Source organism: Archocentrus centrarchus, chromosome 1 (genome assembly GCF_007364275.1).
Source record: "Archocentrus centrarchus isolate MPI-CPG fArcCen1 chromosome 1, fArcCen1, whole genome shotgun sequence".
Taxonomy (NCBI): Eukaryota; Metazoa; Chordata; class Actinopteri; order Cichliformes; family Cichlidae; genus Archocentrus; species Archocentrus centrarchus.
Window position 1 is genome coordinate 36,407,762 of NC_044346.1, and position 20,996 is coordinate 36,428,757.

Below are 20,996 nucleotides of genomic sequence, written 5' to 3' on the forward strand. Positions count from 1 at the left end.
GTCTCTCTCTCTCTCTCTCTCTGTCTCTCTCTCCTCTCTCTCTCTCTCTTGTGTGTCTCTCTCTCTCTCTCTGTGTCTCTCTCTCTCTCTCTCTGTGTGTCTCTCTCTCTCTCTCTCTGTGTCTCTCTCTCTCTCTCTCTCTCTGTGTGTCTCTCTCTCTCTCTCTCTCTCTCTCTCTGTGTCTCTCTCTCTCTCTCTCTCTCTCTGTGTGTCTCTCTCTCTCTCTCTCTCTCTCTCTCTGTGTGTCTCTCTCTCTCTCTCTCTCTCTCTCTGTCTCTCTGTGTGTCTCTCTGTCTGTCTCTCTCTCTCTCTCTCTCCTCTCTTCTCTCTCCTCTCTCTCTCTCCCCCCCCCCCCCCCCCCTCCTCCCTTCCTCCGCCTGCCGCGGCCTTGTCTGGCTTCCTCCGCTCTCTCTCCCTCTCTTCCGAGGTAGCTTGGTTCGCATGGGGGCTTTTTGTGGTTAACCCCCCTTTTTTTTTTGAGAAAGAGCTTTGCTTAATTTCAAAACTCCTCCACTGCACTGTGAAAGACTCTCAGCAGATATCTACCACAGTAACTGTGGACAGCTGTCACAGCTGTGGTCTGCAGACACAGAACAGTTTGTGCGTTTGGTTTTATTTGCTGATATGAGCAGTTTCAAACTGCATTTGAAATTAGCTGCCCCTTGAAAACTCACTTTATAACAGTGTCAGATAGATGAAGAAGTACCGCAAACACTTTTACTGATGTGCAAAATGAATTCACTTGACAATAACTTATCTGATCTAATTACTCATTAACTGAGGCTGCTCTCCGACACACTTTAAGTGGTGACTGTAAGGATTAATCTTGTGGTAAAGGTTGTTTCAGTCCAGCAGACGCTTTGTTAACATGAAGGAACGCTTGGAAAGGCTCCTACTGGGGGCCACTCTAGTTTAGGTGACTTTCCCATGATAAGTCTAGTTAAGCTGGATTAATTTCTTAAAATAAACCTCTTACTGGTAGATATCAGCAGTATATAAATGTACAAAACGCCCCATATTTTATGTCTTCATATTTAGTTATGTTACTAGTGTGTGGAGAGTTGAGATTTCCCACAGTCCTGTGTTCCTTGAAGTAATCTCGCATTTTTACACCAGCCGAACATCAGATCAGACAGATGCGAGCTGGGGATGGTCTGTGCCACTTAGCCAGTTTTTGTTCATAAGAGAAGTGTGCGTTTATGACCGAAGTAAGTACATGTTATTAGAGATGGTTATATTCCTCTGTTTATAAGTTAAGCTTGTTAGTGGTATCGGTATAAGCTAAGCAAATGGAGGCTAGCTCCCGTGCTATGCAGTCTGAGTTAGCTGTGTGCTACTTATGTAGCTATGTTAGTCCCAGAGTAACAAACATATATAGCTCATACTGTATTCTTGGATGTTTATTGGTACACCTAATTGTGTTGAGTTATACTTATTATTTATTTTGCTGACTGATGTGACTAGATTAGTCACATCAGTCAGCAGTTATCATCCTAGCCTTAAAGTAGTGTTCTGGCCGACACTCCAGGTTGAAGGTGGGATCCAAACACGTCCAGCACCTTACAGTCCGCTGAGAGATAAGCTATCTCCCCTACACTGATGGTCCTTCGAGCCGGATAAGTCCCGCCTTTACCCTAATGAGATGGATGATCTGCATAAATATACAGCTCTCGGTGCCTGGCCTCGCCGCCATGTGCATCCTCCCCCACGTTACAGAGACTATGAGGTTGATCTTCCCAGACTAAGTAGCCACAAACCTGAGCAGCACAGAGAGACACCTATCCACGTTGCAGTCCCCAGCTATACCCCCTACCAAATGCCTTATATAGAAGAAGAGCAGCCATCCCTACAAGAGTGCACAACACCCTATCGCAGCCCTTACCCTGTGCCTGATCAGGTTGCCAGCATCAGACCAAAGATGCAGGAGATCCACCACGAAAGGTTCCTCCTTCAACAGTCACAGCAATATCTAAATGCAGGTATAGCAGATCTGCACGCCCTTCACAAGGACATGCATCAGCTGATTAACAGTGCAAGGAACCTGCCACTACCACCACCTCCTGCAGCTTGCAGCACTGAGTGTGACCCACCCCCTGCCCAAGAAGAAGAGGATTGGCCCCCACCTCCGCCCTGGCCAATCGAGTTTAAGGAAGAGCCTCCCAACAGCTCAATTCAGTCCTAGACCCCTTGAATCAATGATGAGGAGCTTCACCTCCTCAAGCAAGAGGCTTTAGCTGCCCAGCAAAGTAAGCCAGTCCACAACCTACCGATACCCCTGTCACCGCCTGTAGAGCCCTCACTGCAGCTAAAGGCCCCTCCCCTCCATATGAAGTTCCAGCTCAGTCCAGACCGGTGTACCCCCCGTCAGTAGAGCACCCTGCACCAACAGCCTCTACCCCCTTTGTGCTGAGACAGCCACTAATGAGCAGTACACCCCTACCCTACCGTTCCACTCCAGAGGTCAGCTACCGTGGCCCACAACCAACCATTCCAAACCTCTCACGCCGAGATCCAAGTGAGTTCACCCGCCTTAAGCTTGCTTTAGAAAACCTATTACCTCCAGACAGCAGTGAGCTCTTTAAGTACCAAATCCTTCTAGATCACCTCCACCTGGAAGAAGCAAAACTAATTGCTGATGCCTACCTGCATTCCCCTACACCATTCACAGACACTATGCAAGCGCTGAATGACAAATTAGGACAGCCACATTAGTTAGCCCTCAAGCGAATAGCCACAGTAATGGACTTACCTGACATCCGAAGGGGTGATGTAGCTGCCTTTGATAGGTTCTCCTCCAGATTCAGTCACTTGTGGTATGCTAAAGACACTAGGCCCAGAAGGAGGAGGTAGAGCTTCAGTGTGGATCCCATGTAGCCCGCCTGCTCAGCAAGTTACCCGCAGAACAACGAGCTGACTTCCGGAGGTGTATGTTCAACCACTCGGGGAAGACATACACAATAAATGACCTAGCCACCTGGTTAAAGTATGAGTCCTGGTGCCAAGACTCTTTGATGGTCCACTTCCATGGGGCGAGTCAAACCAGACGCCCGGCCACCAAAACGTTCTGTCATAGTCCTCCATGGAACTGAGGGTAAGCCCAAGACCCCCCAGAGCTCATCTGCCCAAGCCAAAGTGGCACCCTATTGCGCCTTTTGTGACAATCGAGACCACCACCTGAGTCAGTGCTCTGCTATCCTCAAGCTTAACAAAGACCAGCTGAGGGACTGGATTAAGTCTACAAACGATGTTGGCGCTGTGCCGTTCCCATCAAACCGCTCAATGCAAACCTAAAGAAGCCCTGTGACCTGTTCCAGGGTCGCCACCTACAAGTCCTGCATGAGATCAATGTACGCCCTGGTCAGGATTCAGCACTGGCACAAGCAACGCCACGCCAGAGTGGGGAGCCAACGGGTGTTTTTATACCTCGACCGACCAACAGAGGGCGGCAGAGTCCTGCTCAAAGTTGTCCCTGTCCATCTCTATCATAGTGGCCAAACCATAGACACCTATGCAGTATTAGACGATGGTTCAGAGAGGACCATGCTCCTCCCTGCTGCTGTTCACACACTTGGCCTCCAGGGGATGCCAGAAACTCTCGCCCTACGCACCATACGCCAGGATATCCAAACCCTCCCTGGCTTTGTTGTATCCTTTGCCATCTCTCCCAGAGGTAACCCAAGAACCCAGTACAGAATAACCAATGCCTTTACGGCCACTGCCATCGATCTCGCAGATCACACTTACCCTATAGACTCTCTCCAGAAGAAATATAGGCACTTACAGGGGCTCCCACTCAAGTCTTTTAAGAAAGTCAAGCCGCTGCTTCTCATAGGCAGTGACCACCCTCACCTCATCACCCCTACTGAGTCCGTCCGGCTTGGCCCTCCAGGAGGCCCGGCTGCCATCCACACTAGGTTGGGCTGGACATTACAAGGCCCTTCCAGTGTCATCGGCCAGCTGTCCTGACCCCAGCAGTGTCTGTTCACATCTACCCCACCTCAGGTGAGTGAACTCACGAGAAGTGCAGAGAGACTCTGGCAGGCTGACATTATTCCAATTAAGACGGACAAAGTAGTAACTTGCTCAAAGGAAGATCACCTAGCCATCAGCCTACTAGAATCAAAGACTGTCCGCATAGAAGTTGCAGGCATACTCCGTTATGCAACCCCCCTGTTACGCCTTCAAGCCATGCCCCGCCTTCAAGCCACCCCTGAGTCTGTACTACCAAGTCTACGCAGTGTAGAGAGAAGGCTCCAGAGAGACCCAGAGCGGGCAAAGATCTACTGCACGGAGATAGAAAAGCTGGTCCAAGCAGGTTCTGTGGTTAAGCTCTCCCCATCCGAGGTAAACCAGGGCGATGAAGCATGGTACATTCCCCACCATTTAGTTACTCACAATAACAAGCATCACCTAGTGTTCAACTGCTCATTCCCCTACAGAGGTCAGAACCTGAATGAATACCTCTTGCCTGGCCCCACCTTGGGACCATCCCTGCTCGGAGTTCTTCTTCGCTTTCGCGAGCATGCAGTTGCTGTCAGTGGAGACATAAAGAGCATGTTCCACCAGGTCCAACTCCTTCCTGAAGATCGCTTACTCCTGCGCTTCATTTGGCGTGACCTGCACCAAGACCAGTCTGCTGCAGTTTACGAATGGCGTGTCCTCCCCTTCTGCACTACATGCAGCCCATGTTGTGCCACGTTCGCCCTGCAGCGCCATACCAGAGACCACAGGCCACCTGATGAGCAGCTACAGTTCTCTGTTGAGAGGTGCTTCTATGTGGATAATTGCCTCCAGAGCTTGCCTACCCCTACCGAGGCTAGAGACTTAGTGGATAAGTTAATAGCCCACCTGTCACTTGCTGGTTTCACACTCTGCCAGTGGGCCAGCAATGAGCCTAGTGCCATAAGCCATCTCCCAGAAGACCTCAGGCCCACTAGTGCAGAAGTCTGGCTCACGCAAGATACCACAGACAGCCCTGAATCCACCCTAGGCCTTAGTTGGCTCTTCACTGATGACACTCTAGGCTACAAGCACAGGCCCATCCACTATGGTGTACCTACCATGCGTAACATCTACAAGACCCTGGCAAGTCAATATGACCCCCTGGGTTTTATTTTACCTTACATGACCAGAGCAAAGATGCTAGTACGCCGTCTCTGGGACAAGCATAGAGGCTGGGATGACCCCCAACTGCCCCCTGAGCTACTTCGGCATTGGAAATCCTGGGAGGAAGAGCTGCAGTTCCTGCCAGAGGTACGCCTTCCTTGCCCCTACCAACCGAAGAACACTCAAACTCCAGTAAGTGGAGAAGTTCACATATTTTGTGATGCATCAGAACAAGCATACGGCGCGGTGGCCTACCTGAGGATGGTGCAAAGGGATGGACGTTCCCATCTAGCATTCATAATGGCCAGATCCCGAGTTGCTCCCCGGCGCCTGCACTCCATGCCTCGATTAGAGCTCTGTGCCGCCCTCACCGGAGCCCAGTTGTCCAAGCTGTTAGAGAGTGAGCTCACTTTGAAGATTGATAATACAGTATTATGGTCCGACTCCACCACAGTACTAACCTGGCTACACTCCGAGTCATGCCGTTTCAAGGTGTTTGTCGGCACCCGTGTAGCGGAGATTCAAGAACTGACACCAGCATACCTGGCGCTACGTAGACTCCGCCCAGAATCCTGCCAACGATATCACCAGGGGCAAGACACTTCAAGAGCTCTGTCAACCCAATCGGTGGAAACAGGGACCTTCTTTCCTCCTCTTGGACCAAGATCAGTGGCCAGCTAATCCAGCCAGCATCCAGAATGAACCCCTTGAACCAAGTGAACTGCGCAAAGGTGTTTTCTGTGGTGTATCCAGTGTTGCTCCAGAAACCTCTCCTGTCCAGTACAGCTCCTGGAAAGAAATGCTGGAGGCTGCAGTCCAGGACCTTCATGGGGCGGCTGATCAAGTTGGCTGTTCACCTGCTGATACCTACCGACAAGCCGAAACCCTGGTTCTCAAGAGAGCCCAACAAGACAGCTTCCCCGAAGAATACCGCCAGCTAAAAGCTGGGAGACCCATCCCTCGCAGTAGTCGCCTCTTAACCCTGGCTCCTGAGTTTGACGAGAGCAGTGGCGTAATCAGAGTGGGTGGCCGCCTCCGCCGCTCAGAAGATTTAGCCTATGTCAGCTCACACCCCCTGGTTCTGGATCCCTCTCACCCAGTCACTCACCTTCTCATTCAGGACTTTGACAGTCGTCTGCGGCATCCAGGGCCCGAGCAATTTTTTGCAGAAATCCGGCGCTCCTATTGGATCCTAAGAGGCCGAGAAGCTGTACGTCGTTTCCAGAGAACCTGTGTAGAGTGCCGTAGGTGGCGATCCCAACCCACTGTTCCAAGAATGGCGGACCTTCCTGTTGCTCGCCTCCGCCTATATAAACCTGCCTTCTACTCCACAGGAGTGGACTGTTTTGGCCCATTTGAGGTAAAACTCAGACGCAGGGTGGAGAAGAGATGGGGCATAATATACAAGTGCCTCACTGTCAGAGCCGTACATCTGGATGTCCTGACCTCTATTGACACTGACTCCTTCCTAATGGCCCACCGAAGGTTAATCTCCCGCAGAGGTACCCCAGCTGAGCTCTACTCAGATCAAGGTACTAACTTCAAAGGGGGAGAAGGGGAACTACGGGAAGCCTTCACGTCCATGACTCTAGACCTGCAGACACTCCTGGCTCCACTCAAGATCCGTTTCCTGTTCAATCCCCCAGCTGCGCCTCACTTTGGAGGAGTGTGGGAGCGCGAAATCCGGTCGGTGAAGACAGCATTGTATGCCACCGTTGGAGCTCAGCCCCTGCAAGAAGAGGTCCTTCGCACTGTCTTGATAGAGGTGGAAGGGATCCTAAACTCTAAGCCGCTAGGCTATGTGCCTTCGGATGTCAGCGACCCAGATCCAGTGACCCCTAACTGCCTCTTGATGGGGCGGCCTGATGGATCACTGCCTCAGGTGGTCTATCCAAAGGATGAGATCCTGAGTCGCCGAAGGTGGAGGCATTCTCAGGTCCTTGCTGACCACTTCTGGGCCCGCTTCATCCGACTCTACCTACCTGGTCTGCAGACCCGGCAGAAGTGGCACACCTCTACAAAGGACATCACCAAGAACTCTGTGGCGATGATCGTTGACCCGCAGCTGCCTCGGGCTTACTGGCCCATAGGTCACATCACCAAGGTTCACCCCAGCCCTGATGGACATATTAGGTCTGCAGATGTGAGAGTAAAGGACAGAACTCTTACCCGACCTGTGGCCCGTCTGGTGATCCTGCCAGCTCTCCCAGCTGATGAAGGACATTCCTCCTAAGTTGGTTTGATGTTGATTTTTTGGAGCAAATGTACTACATACATTTGGGGGCGGCTGTACAAAAGGCCCCATAGTTTATGTCTTCATATTTAGTTATGTTACTAGTGTGTGGAGAGTTGAGATTTCCCACAGTCCTGTGTTCCTTGAAGTAGTCTCGCATTTTTACACCAGCCGAACGTCAGATCAGACAGATGCGAGCTGGGGATGGTCTGTGCCACTTAGCGAGTTTTTGTTCATAAGACAAGTGTGCGTTTATGACCGAAGTAAGTACATGTTATTAGAGATGGTTATATTCCTCTGTTTATAAGTTAAGCTTGTTAGTGGTGTGATCGGTATAAGCTAAGCAAATGGAGGCTAGCTCCCGTGCTATGCAGTCTGAGTTAGCTGTGTGCTACTTATGTAGCTATGTTAGTCCCAGAGTAACAAACATATATAGCTCATACTGTATTCTTGGATGTTTATTGGTACACCTAATTGTGTTGAGTTATACTTATTTATTTTTCTGTGTTGCAGAACCACACATACACACACACACCTTCATGTATAGATGTGGATCTTCACCTAGCCCAGTGTATTCGGAGCTAGGTCTGCACCTTGTAAGAACCAGGGCTAACTAATAAAGCCCATATGTGAAGCTGCACTTCTGTCTCCCTGATTGCTGCCTTCTATGAGTGAAGTCAACTAGATTAGTCACATCAGTCAGCAGTTATCATCCTAGCCTTAAAGTAGTGTTCTGGCCGACACTCCAGGTTGAAGGTGGGATCCAAACACGTCCAGCACCTTACAGTCCGCTGAGAGATAAGCTATCTCCCCTACAATAAAACTCCCTGTAACTGTATTCCTAGGCTGGGTTAGGTTAACCCTCTGGGGTTCACGGATGTACCGGTGTCGTACCAAAGTAGTAATCCTCAACAGAAATTAATAATCTCCCAAATCCCCCAGATTATTAGGCATTCTCTGCTTTATTTATCAAATAAAAGCAGTCATGGTAGGACAATAAGTGTGCATTATAGCAGGAGAGCACAGATTTTGGCAGACGGAGAAACACAGCCTGATAAAATGTGTATTCCCTCTAAACTTTGGCATAACATAAGCTGTACTTTTTCCTGTATATTGTCCTCATATTCGATGCACGTTTTGTCCAGGAAGAAATGGCGAAAAGGGGAGTTTTGCTAACAGGAAGTGCTTGCTAATAAAAACAAAACAAAAGAAAACAATTCCCCAAACCCCCCCCCCACTTATTGGTAGAAAAATGCACAATATCAACCAATCAGAAAAAATTATGTGGTAACCTTTTGCATTTGTTTGCATTTGGCTCCTCAGGAACAGGTGAAAAAGTGGTAAAAGAGACAATATTGATGGCAAGTTTTGCCTGTGATGGGCCCCTCAGTCTTGTGGAGGACAGAAACTGTTTCTTGAGGTGGCATAAATAATTTGCGTGGCATCTGAATGTGAGTCCTGATTGCTCTGCAAATAGTTGTACAGAAAAACACCTGAGGTCTTTCCTGCATTTTAATGTGAATAGTTGTATATGACTTTATTATTTACTATATTTTTACATAAGTTTTGAAAATTTACAACTTATATTTGCAGTAGTTGTAAAAATAATTCGTTAGGCATGTTTGTGATTTTTACAGTTAAAAAAAAAAAAATTTTCTACTCGGATTTTATGTTTTATGTGATTTTAAGTCCAATGTTTTAATACAGTATGTCAAAATGAAAGAATAACTGTACAGTCAAGAAAAGAATGATACCAAACAAGGCAAGGTAAACATTTTCTAAAGTCAACTATAAAGGTACAAACATAAGCAGTCAAAAACGGCCCCAGAGGGTTAATCGCTCATAGGTGTGAATGGTTGTCTGTCTGTCTGTGCCAGCCCTACGACAGGCTGGCGACCTGTCCAGGGAGCACCCTGCCTCTCACCCTGACAGGCTGGGGTAGGGGTACACACAGTCAGAGGAGCCATAGTTATGCTGTGACGCGCTGTTTACTGCACTGTTTGCACAGAAGTGGAAACACGATTATTGCCCAATGGCAGCAGCACTCCGGAAAAAGAGGCACGAGTTGTTTGGCTCCGGAGGACACTCCTCAACTTACAGCACGTGTCTGGCTGAGGCTTCCAGCCAAACTCCACTTCCAGAAATGAGGTTTTGAGTTTGTCTGTGTATACTAGGTATTACGGTAAGAGAAACTGGGGAGCTGATTTCAAAATAAAAGTCTTTTGGAATCTTTATATTAGGTTTTTGTTTTGCTTTGTTTTTGTCTGTTCTGAATGCTATTAAAAGGGGAAAAGCAATTTCACTTTGGATCAACAATACACACCCTCGTGATTTTATCCGGTCATTATCAAGTCAGTCTGATTTTGGATTTCAAAATGAATGCCCTTTGAAATTACTTGTGTGAGCCACTTTTTGCATAAATTCAGAATTAAAGGGAAGTTTCCTGTTTCCACAGACTAATTTTGCTTCAGATTAGCAGCATGCGCTCTCACAGTGGTACTCAGTCAATATCAAGTCAGTCTGATTTTTGGATTTCAAAGTTTGATTCAGTGCAGAAAAGTATAATTGCAAATTTTTTAAAAATGTGAATTTAGAGAGAACAGGTGTTGGTTAGCTTGGTTGGAATGATGATACAGTGGTTAGCACTGTTGCCTAATAGAAAGAAAGTTTTCTTGTAATGGCCAACTTTCATATTAAATCTTTCATATTTTAATATTTCTAATTATTTTCAAATGTATTTGTTTTGCATATTGATAAAGGGCTAAATGTATTGGCTATTAATGAAATTGCATCTAATTGAAGACAGCTTTTATTTTGAAATCAGGTCTGAAAACAAAGTGGGGGCTGGCTTGGCTGAACGTCCCGAAGTGGTGGTGGTTCCCCCCTGGCCCCGCTCAGACTCCTGCGCAGGTTATCAAACCATCAGCATTTTCTTCAGCCTCTCTGATTCTGTGGCTGCTCAGGAGAAAGCGGTGACATTAAGCAGCCCGGACTGTTTGTGGAGAAATCCTCGATTTGTGAAATTATGGACGCTTCTGGCAAAACCCCGGGAAGATGCAGCGAGGGAGCCAAAGAGGATTTAAAGGACGGTGAAGCGGCTTCCTGCGCACAGAGCTCCCGCGGCTGTTACCTGAAATGCGTCCCTGGCTTCATCCCGTCGGTTTACCGCAATGAGCTGGTGCAACTTTTCAAACTAGCGGGGCCAGTGGTAAGACTGCATCATTTAACTGTAATGTGGTTTATTAGGACATAGATTGTAGTGACTCATTTGGCATCCCCGTTTCTCAGACTCTGTTGTTACCGGGAGGAACTTTCATTATGTGGCAGTTATTTTTACATTACTACCTGTTCAAACAATATAAGAACAATTTAAAGTTGTTCTTAAGACTGTTTTAAATTTTTGCTTTTGTAGGACTGTGCTGTGGGGATCCCTGCTTCATAAATAGCTTATTTTAAACAGCTGAACTCACTCAGCTCTGTTTTCTCTTATTTATTTTCCTGTAAATGTATTTCTAGACATTTTGTATCTCCTTCTCTTGTGCTTCAGATCATTTCCCAGCTGATGGTTTTTATGATCGGTTTCGTCAGCACAGTGTTCTGCGGTCACCTGGGGAAAACTGAACTAGCAAGTGTAGCTTTATCAATTGCGGTGAGCAGGCATTTCAGTGCTGCTGTTTTCTGCTTGTTAATGAGCATCATTTCTGATATAATTATGCTTTTTCCCCCCTTTGCAGGTAGTTAACGTCACTGGTATTTCCATTGGCACCGGTTTGTCGTTAACTTGTGATACCCTCATATCTCAGGTAGGGTCCTCACCAGAGGATTCACTTTATTTATGTAACCAAGTCAAACAGAACCAGCACTGCTGGGTTCCCGGGTTCTCCTGGAGTCCTCTTTTAAACGTCTCAACACTGAGCTTTGTGTGCAGTTATTTTTCTTTGATCAGTCATACCTTCGTTCGTTGGTGTGATTCAGTGTTTTCCATCTTTTCTTACACGAGTGTCCATCTACCTGTTTCACGCAGACGTATGGGAGCGGTAACCTGAAGCGCGTGGGTGTGATTCTCCAGAGGGGGGTTCTGATTCTGCTGCTGGCCTGTTTCCCCTGTTGGGCCGTCCTCATCAACACAGAACCTCTCCTACTGGCTGTCAGACAGAGTCCAGAGGTCGCCAGGTTAGCCATTATTAACCAGCAGTAACACATGCAGCGTCTGGTGTTGTGACATTACTGGATGTGTCTGTTTCACCTTTCAAGAAACTCAAGTTAATGCAGTATTCTCAGGGCACATTATACCTGTAGGGACTTATTGTCTGACCACCTGGAGCAGCAGAAACAAGCTGTTTTTTCTGCACAGAAAGTTTTCAGCTAAAGCCAAAAAGAAATAAATGTGGTAACAACTGTATAATTGCTTCCTGTGGACTTCATGTAACCTTGTAGCCACATGTAGTGTCCTGTTAATATGAAATATTTAATGGCAGCTTTACAACCTGTGATGAGCTGCGACTGAGTACTCGAGCAAATACAAAAGTGTATACTTGAGCTCAACAAGAGGAAATGGCAGTTTGGAGAAAAGGTCAAGACAATAAAAGGACATGTACAGACAAGACAGGAGTGCTAGGCATAATGGGACTGGTGAGCTTCCTCATTAAATTGATTATCAATAAGAGGACAGCAAAACATGAAAGTGAGTGGGAAAATCCTAAATCATTATGACAGCTGCACCTGTGTTAATGTTCGATGACTCAACAAAGAGGATCAAAGTATCAACAGATGCCTTTAAAGGTGGAATTGGTGCAGTGCTCCTGCAAGCTGAAGGTGAGCACTGGAAACCTAAAGCCTACACGTCCAGGTCCGTGACAGAGCGTGAGCACCACTGCGCTCAAATTGAAAAAGAATGCCTGGAATTGGTTTCAGTTTAGAGAGTTTCCACCACATATGTCGCAAGTAACTGCGTCTGCAGTGATGTGGACGCTGCGTCGGTCTGTCGTGGTAAAGAGGGAGGTGAGCGTAAAAGCGAAGCCATCGATTTACCGGTCGATCTACATCCCTCCCCTCTCCTGTGGTATGAGCTTTGGGGAATGACCAAAAGAATAAGATCGCAAATGCAAGCAGCAGAAATAAGCTTCCTCCGAAGGGTGGCTGTCCTCTGTTTCAGAGATAGGGTGAGGAGGACAGCCATTCGGGAGGAGGAAGGAGGAGGTCTGGGCTTCTCTGCTTAGACTGTTACCCCCGCGATCCGGCCCCAGATAAGCAGAAGAAAATGGATGGATGGATGGATGGATGGATGGATAGTTAACAAATCATTAATTTTGCACTTGCTGGAATCAGCACCTATTTAGTTACCAAAGGAACAACTCAGGAAAACCATAATTAACACATTAGCTTATAAAATCAGTGTTTTCAGTTTTCTGTGAGAATGAGTTTACAGTTCATCAGTTTACATCCTAGCAGCAACTCACAGTACATGCTGTGTTAGTCACATTGTAAATAATCTGTCTCAACTTTTGGGTAAAAGTAAAAAAAACTTGAATAAAGATAACTAACGTCCTGACGTCCTGGGATTAGTTGGACCTGATAAATATAAAAACTAAACATCATCTAGAGTAGGGTGTATGTTCCATATGGGGACAATGAGTTTATTTTACAGCATAACACACTAAAGTCACCATTGTAATGCCCCCTTATGAGGGTGCAGAGACTCAAGAGGTTAAATAAAGTTGAAACCTAAGGAGTCACAACTCATATGTTCATTTTATGTGTAGTCACGTGTCACATGTTTACTTTGGCTTTTCATTTCCCCATCAAGCCTCTCCCAGCTGTATGTGAAGATCTTCATGCCTGCTCTGCCGGTGAGTTTGATCCAGATTTGAAAGGAGGTAAAGTGTTAATCATGGCTAAAGGGCAGGTTGATCTGTCACATGTTTGGTCCAGAATTAAAGATCCCATAAACTATGGGACAGAGTAGACAGTTAATGACACGCAGTAGAGGCACATAAATGCAAATAATTTTTAAATAACTATTAAATATTTGACATGTTGCTCATTCTCGGCTGTTCATTGTGTAAAGTGTTAGCATGCTGATTAACCTGAGATGGTGCACTCCCACGCTCAAATTTGCTCTTAATTGTGTTTCCTTTCTTCAGGCTGCGTTTATGTACCAGCTGCAGGGGAGGTATCTTCAAAATCAGGTGCTCAGGCACGCGTACGGCCAACATTAAGCTAATAATTGGTTTTACATTTGAAACATTAAAATGATTAATATGTCTATTTTGTGTTGTGGTTTGCAGGGAATTATATGGCCTCAAGTTATAACTGGAGCTATTGGAAATGTCTTTAATGCAATAATCAACTATGTCCTCATCTATATCCTGGATTTGGGTGTTGCGTAAGTTTTCCTACATTGTTACTGTGTCATCATTAGTTAACTGTAACATGAGCCACTGAATTTAGGTGAATTTAATATAGTTTGCATGATGTATTAAATGGCTGAAAATCGTGTACAGTGCAGTCGTATAATAAAACTTAATTACCTTATCATTTTAATTTTGGTGCATGTGTTGATAGCATCTAATTTGGTTGTCAGTTGTAAATATGTGGCTTTAAATGTCTTATGTTTTTGTTTTTTTTTTATAATTTTTTTGTCTTCAAGTGGATCAGCAGCAGCCAATGCAGTCTCCCAGTATTTACTGGCTGCAGTCTTATTCATTTACATACACTTGAGGGGTCTGCATAAGGCCACATGGGCAGGTCAGTCGTATCACTTCTGCAGGGATCTTGAACTGGCTGAAATGTTTTTATTTTGCTGTGTAAGAAGTCCGCTGCATTAATTCTCATTCTGTCAGTAACTTCATCATGTTGCATCATTCATCTTTGTGACCTTTCTCACCTGAAGTTGCCCATTATAAATGCTCCAGTGTTTAATGTTTGATAAATTTAGTTATATCCTGTAACTGTGTAAAGCAGTGTGGAGGAAACATCACGGTAGTGACACAGCATTTCTGAGGTTGTTTCTTTTTTTAACACAGAGGTTCTAATAAACCTTTGAACATTTGGCATTTGAATAATTTCTAATAGTTAAATCAAATATATGTCAGTCCTAGGCCTAACATGAAATGACAATTTAAACAAATAGTTTGAATAGATGAGACTGAAACACAGACCCACTCTGACCCACAGGATGGTCCCTCGACTGTCTCCAGGAGTGGGGACCCTTCGTCCTCCTGGCTGTCCCCAGTATGCTAATGCTGTGTCTGGAGTGGTGGATGTTTGAAGTGGGAGGATTCCTGGCTGGTGTGATCAGTGAGGTCGAGTTGGGAGCTCAGTCAGTAACCTATGAGCTGTCTGTTGTAGCATACATGGTAACTCCACTGAACATTTTGAGTATTTTTGCTTGTACGATGACTTGGCAGTATCTTTAATATACTTTTGGAATTACATATGGATTTTTTTCCCATAGATTCCATTAGGATTCGCTGGTGCTGCCAGTGTTCGAGTTGGGAACGCACTTGGTGCAGAAAACATAGAGCAGGCCAAGCTGTCATGCAAAGTCCCCATCATCTGTGCACGTAAGAAGCAGCACATAAAGCACTATTGCCTGTGTTACATAAACAGGAAGTGGTGAAAATGCTTCTAATTGAGCAGTAGCTCCACTAGTTTCATTTCATTTAATATTGTTAAATAAGCCTATGAATAAGTATAAGCTTCATAAAATATAAAGGAATCATCCATCCAGTCACTTTCTAAACAGCTTATCCAGTTATGGGTCATGAGGGAGCCCGGAGCCTATCCCATCATTAGAGGTCAACATGCATGTCTTTGGACTGCGGGAGGAAGCTGGCTACAACCCATGCAGGGAGCCACATTAGGGCTGTAGTTAGCACCATCACGTCACAGCAAAAAGGCTTTTCTGTGTTCTCCCCCTTTGTTCTCTATGAATTTTAAACTTGAAGATGTCAAACTGTGTCTGTTTGAATTATTGTGATTTCGTAACAATTCAAATAAATTCTCACTTGTAGCATGTTCAGAAAAGTTTACAAGAAACTGTCGATCTATCAATCCACACAGAGTTATCGCCACAGGCCAAAGATGGAAAAATTACCAGCATCACTAAGGTGGCAAATTTTAGTGGCTGACCAGCGATATACAAGCATCATACCCTGAGCTGCTCTGAGCAGGCGATTTTCCCCTCGTAGCCGAGAGGTTTGCTGGACATGGACCAAAGGCTGTTTATGTGCAGCTTTTGCATCAGAAATTGTCCTTTAAAACATTTACATCACATTTTCTAGTTTTCTAACATTATTCTATTTATTTTAAACCACTGCAGGGATTCAGGGACCAGTTTACTCTGCCTGTGATAGGTTTACCAGGGCCCCATCCTGGAGCCAGGTCTGGTGAGAGTGCTTGAGGGAAAGCACCTGCTCAAAGGCAGTCAAGATTGGAGGCCTTGGCCTTGATCCCCGGCTGCTTGTGGGACGTACAAAGTCACCTCTTTGGTGGGGAAGGAGACTGAGCTAGTGTGTGAGATTGCGAGATACCGGTCAGATATAGTCAGGCTCACCCCAATGCGAGGCTAGAACCAGTTTCCTGGAGAGGGGCTTATGTTCCCCCAGCTCACTGTAGGTTGAGGCATTTCCTGATGGACAAGAGAGTTGCTTTCCTGGGCAATGGGTCCTGACTTTCATTTGCACTTATGCATTCAGTTCAGAGTACCCAACCTTCTTGGAGGGCACCCCACCTGGTGACTTCATTGTCCTACTGGGAGATTTCAATACTCACGACAGTGAGATCTGGAGGGCGTCAATGGGAGGAACAACTTGATCTGAACCTGAATGGTGTTCTGTTATTGGACTTCTGTGAAAACCAGAATTTGTCCACAACAAACACCATTTTCGAACATAAGGATGTCCATAAGTAGCCCCCGAGTTCACGTCAATGATCGATTTTGTAATTGTATCGTCAGATCTGCGTCCATATGTTCTGGACACTCAGGTGAAGAGAGGAGCTGAGCTATTAACCGATCGCCACTGATCGGTTGGCAGGAGAATTCCGCCAGATGAGGTGTAGAAGGTGGCTGGGGAGAGGAAGGTCTGGACTTCTCTGCTTAGGCTGCTGCCCCCGCGACCCAGCTCTGGATAAGTGGCAGAAAATGGATAAATGGATGTCAGGATGAACACTGAGTCATGTTGAAGTGTTGATGGATCAACTGCCTAATTTCTAGTTTTTTTTTGTGCTTTGCCGCTGCACATGTACCCTGACCTGTCAGAGGAAATCAATGAAAATCACTATAACCCAATAAATTTAGCTGCTCTGTTCTAAATGTTTTTGCTGTATACAAACAGTAAAGTTGGACATGTTCTGTGTTCTTGTCATCACTTTTCCCCTTCAGTTTTAATATTTACATGGCTTTAAATAATATTTTTTTTTTCTGGTTTGTTTTTCTCATTGCAGTCATAATTTCATGCTTTGTCAGTACGATTTTCACCGTCTGCAGGAATGTCATCGGATACATTTTCACCTCAGAGCCGTAAGTATAATCTGCTCTATGAAGACTTTCTGCCTTATGTATTCCATCTTTTGTTGCCACTGATTTATGCCACATCAGACTGACTCATGTGGCTGTTAAATATTAACTAAGGTCACAACTTTCATGCTGACTCACAGACGCTGAGCTTCTTACTGGTGGTGCTAAATTAAAAAACTGTCCAGATAGTTATTGATCCCTTTGTCCCAGAGTCTGCTTTAGAGAACACGTTTCCCAGTTTGTCTCACTTCAGTTAAAGGAAACAAACCTAATTGACATGAGCTGAGGACATAAAGGTGAACGCAATAATCAAATAATGTCGTCTTGCATGTGTCTCATTATATTGAAGGTCTTGTTTTCATGGTGTTTGACAATATTTCTGACTATACAGATAGATGTACTGAATCTGCAACTGCACGTTTTTTTAGAGATATTTTACAGAGAGTTTCTGACATCATATTGGTATTTGGTTTCTTGCATCTTTTTGATGCCATTGCGGTAAGAATTTATTTTGCAGCAGTATTCAACATTTCAGGTTAATATTGGCAAATACAAAATGTGATTCAGAGAAATTTGTGTTTGTGTTTACAGGGTGTGACTGGAGGAGTTCTCAGAGGAGCAGGAAAACAGATGTTCGGTGCTCTGTGTAACCTGGTTGGATACTACTTTATTGGCTTACCCATTGGTGTGTCCCTGATGTTTGCAGCCAAAATGGGAGTTGTAGGTGAGGACTGGGTGAGGGGTGGCTGGGCAGTGAAGGCATCCCAAGTTCTTTTGTTTTCATTTTCCTTTACAGCAGTGGATTAATGTGACATATTTAAGATAAGAGAAAATAAGATATGGAATACTTAATTTATGTTGCTGCTCATCAATCTGGGAAGAGTTATAAGGTCATTTCTAAGCAATTTATAGTGCCTCATTCTACAATGAGAAAGATTATTCATGAGTAGAAAACATTCAAGACAGCTGCTAATCTTCCCAAGAGTGGACTTCACAGCAAATTGACCCTAAGGTCTGACCGTGCAACCCAATACTACATCTCAGACACTACAGGCCTCAGTTAGCATGTTAAATGTTACAGTTCATGACAATACAATTAAAAAAGGACTGAGCAAGTATGGCTTGGAAGGGTTACCAGGAAAAAAGCCTCTTCTCTCTAAAAACAACTTGACAGTATGGCTTAGGTTTGCAGAGTCAGATCTGAACAAACTGCAAGATTTCTGAAACCCCTCCATCCAGTCATCATCCATCCATCCATCCATCCATCTTTTACTTGAACCACAGAGAGTGTCTCAGGAGAAATGCTCTTATTTAAAAAAACAAAAAAATCCTCCTCAAAATAAAGCAGGAGGCTACTGTGACCGGGCATCTGTCCATGAGGTCCGGTCTATAGACTCCAAAACTACGAGGAGTTGAATCATGACATTTGGCATATGTGTTCTTTACCCTTCAAAGATGTGCAACACGATATTCATATTCCTGGATGTTTAGTACCCTTTGTACACATTGGTTGTATTTATCTGAGGTGGAGAGTTAAAAACATGGAGGATTTCAGGCTGCTAGTACAATGATAATATATGCTAATAATATGCAGCCACTTTCTCATTCCTGATTGACTTAGCCTAATCATGTGATCATATTGTGCTGTGTGATTGGCTATACCTACATGACCATTATTGACTAAAATGGATAACGTGAGGATTGCCCATATCTATTAACTGCCCTCAGTTGCTGGCAGTAGCTAGATAGTGAGAAACTTGGGAATCCTAAATTTATAGGTAAAGAGCCAGTCTATTTATAGTAACATCAGTTCTAGGCAGCAGCCTTATTGATTAGCCTGTGATGCCAACTTCTGATTGGCTGACCATCGTCTAACACAGTGGTTCCCAAAGTCAAGAGAGCTGCGGCCCCCTTAAAAACCAGAAAATCCCATGGGAGTCCCCCTCTAATTCACTTTTTATATAAATAAATACATTTATATAAATTTGTAACTATGTATACATGTGAGTAATTTCAAACTGAATTTCCATAATTGCTTTGGCCCCTGTGCAGTACCTTCGTGGCCCACTAGTCCAGCATGTTGGTTAGGGATGACTCATGGCTATAAATGTACAGACTATGACTCCTTATTGAGCAATATTAAAGCCATACCTACTGCTCAGCAATATTCCTCAAATGTAAACAACATGGTTGCATTATGATTAAAGTAATGTTAGACATAATCCAGTGGTATCAGCAGATTATGGAGTATGGGTACATTATGTAGTAATATTACACATGAGTATAATAAGTATGCATTATATCTGGCTTATTGTTATAGATTATAGAAATAGACACATTTTCACATTACTGTACAACTTATTATCCATACTGATAGGCTTTATCTGTTATCAAAAGCACAGTAATTAACGGTTGTCACATGACATATTAATAGACTGAACAAGAACTTGACCCTAAATTGAGTCCAACTGGGCATTTCCTGGATCAGTTGCTGGGTCCAAATGAGAGAAAAATGTGTGAGAAACAGAAAAATAAAAAATACACATCTTAATACTAGAAATATTTTCATCAAGTTTTCTTAGACTTGTGTGAGTTTGTCAGCGACTAACACGCACACAGCACAGCAGGTTCAAACCTGTTTATTGCAGCTGGACAACCCCTCCATGCTGCGTCTTTAAGGTTACAGGTGGATTGTAACAGATTTGTGCTGCAGTTAGAAATCAGCTGTACCTCCTGCTTGTGAGGAAAGCCATTAAAACTCTTCTTCTTCTCTTTTGTCTGCTGTAGGATTTTGGGTAGGCCTTACAGTTTGTGTGTTACTGCAGTCGATCTTTTTCATCACGTTTTTATGCAGACTTGATTGGAAGAAGGCCGCCGAAGAGGTGCGTACCTGCATCCGCTGACAGTCTGCTGCACTTTAATTCATTACAACATGCTGTTAACTGTTGTGTCTGATCAGGCTCAAGTGCGAGCAGGAGTCCACATCAAAGAGGACAAAGGGACGATCGGGATGGAAAATACAGGTAAGTTGGGAAACACAGGCCGATACACTCCCATTATTACAGTATTTTGTAATAATTAAATTTCTTCCCAAACTCTAGACTCTAATCAGATCCAGACACACATCAGTACTGCTGCATCCAGCGGTGAGAGCGCCATGGTGGACAATGCATACATGGAGATGCACATACCAGAGCAGAATAAACCCACCACCACAGTGGGAGAAGTTCTGTCAGTGTCACAGCTGGTCTTACGACGCGGCCTGACGCTGCTGCTCATGGTCATCATCCTCACTGCTGGAATTGTTGCCAGCGACTTCCTCACCAGGATGCTCAAATGATGTGACGCCATCAGTCGGACTGATAAATGTCAGGTCTAATAGCACAAAGCTCATCTTAGTACCTGTACTGTTGGTTCAGCAGAGGAACAGCTGTCTGCAGCTTTGTGCAGCATGTAGCCAGCAACCCGGTCTTAAACTGTCCAGCCACAGAGATTAATTCAGTAAGAAGTTATGGGTGGAATATCTAGTAAACCAAAGACATCTTTATTGATGCCTTTAATGTAAATATGTAATATAATAAGACGAGCCACAAGGAGAGAGGAGAGAGGGCATTTAGCACAGTGAGACAGCCTAAACACAACATGTAGCTGTCCATTGTTTTCCTGTCGCACACCACTGTCATTTATGATCTATGTCAGATGAATAAAAAGTGTTTGTAGTAATGTTTGCATTTAGTTTGAATTCAGTTCACAGTGTTGTAATGCTCCAAAGATATTGTACATTTTTCTTCTTCTTTTGTCATAAAAGGTTTGATGTTGTTTGACCAAAACAGAAAAACTCCAATAACAGCTGTTTTTTAGTCGAGGCTTCTTTCATGAACCTTTGGGGTTATTGTTGCTTTATTTTTGTAGTGTTTAGAATCCACACACAAAATCCCAAAGAAGATTTTCAACATGTAATTAAATATTTGATTTAATTTTACTGTGTGTGTCTAATTATGTTTCTTTTCCTTGATGAATGAATGTCTGAGATCAGGTTTGGTGTGAATGTTAAGTGAAGACCTGCATCTGCATCTAACTGACCTGTTTTAAAGTCTTCCACCTCTTCATCATTTAGACAGCAAATAATTATTGTGA

At 44.5% G+C, this 20,996-nt stretch overlaps 1 protein-coding gene across 2 annotated transcripts; it reads left to right on the plus strand.

Moving 5' to 3' along the window:
• Positions 1-7,494: 7,494 nt before the first annotated feature.
• On the plus strand, positions 7,495-20,315 carry LOC115783738 (multidrug and toxin extrusion protein 1-like). 2 transcript variants are annotated; one of them, XM_030734712.1, is made up of 17 exons: positions 7,495-7,602; positions 10,164-10,547; positions 10,887-10,988; positions 11,074-11,142; positions 11,364-11,512; positions 13,146-13,188; positions 13,483-13,527; positions 13,627-13,724; positions 13,989-14,086; positions 14,516-14,697; positions 14,796-14,904; positions 16,787-16,862; positions 17,288-17,357; positions 17,451-17,583; positions 19,647-19,741; positions 19,819-19,882; positions 19,961-20,315. In XM_030734712.1, exons 2-17 carry the CDS (start codon positions 10,365-10,367, stop codon positions 20,197-20,199), a joined length of 1,755 nt encoding a protein of 584 aa, XP_030590572.1. In that variant the 5' UTR covers positions 7,495-7,602; positions 10,164-10,364; the 3' UTR covers positions 20,200-20,315. The 2 variants fall into 2 exon arrangements, with proteins under 2 accessions (XP_030590572.1, XP_030590581.1); XM_030734721.1 differs by lacking the exon at positions 10,164-10,547 and having other exon boundaries at positions 7,516-7,602.
• Positions 20,316-20,996: the final 681 nt, after the last annotated feature.

What these genes read in the sequence shown, in the direction of transcription:
- LOC115783738 (XM_030734712.1), top strand. Translation starts at nt 10,365, where the DNA reads ATGGACGCTTCTGGCAAAACCCCGGGAAGATGCAGCGAGGGAGCCAAA. An exon ending in TCAAACTAGCGGGGCCAGTG is followed by an intron (nt 10,548 to 10,886) that starts GTAAGACTGCAT and finishes CTTGTGCTTCAG; the next exon opens with ATCATTTCCCAGCTGATGGT. An exon ending in GTGATACCCTCATATCTCAG is followed by an intron (nt 11,143 to 11,363) that starts GTAGGGTCCTCA and finishes TGTTTCACGCAG; the next exon opens with ACGTATGGGAGCGGTAACCT.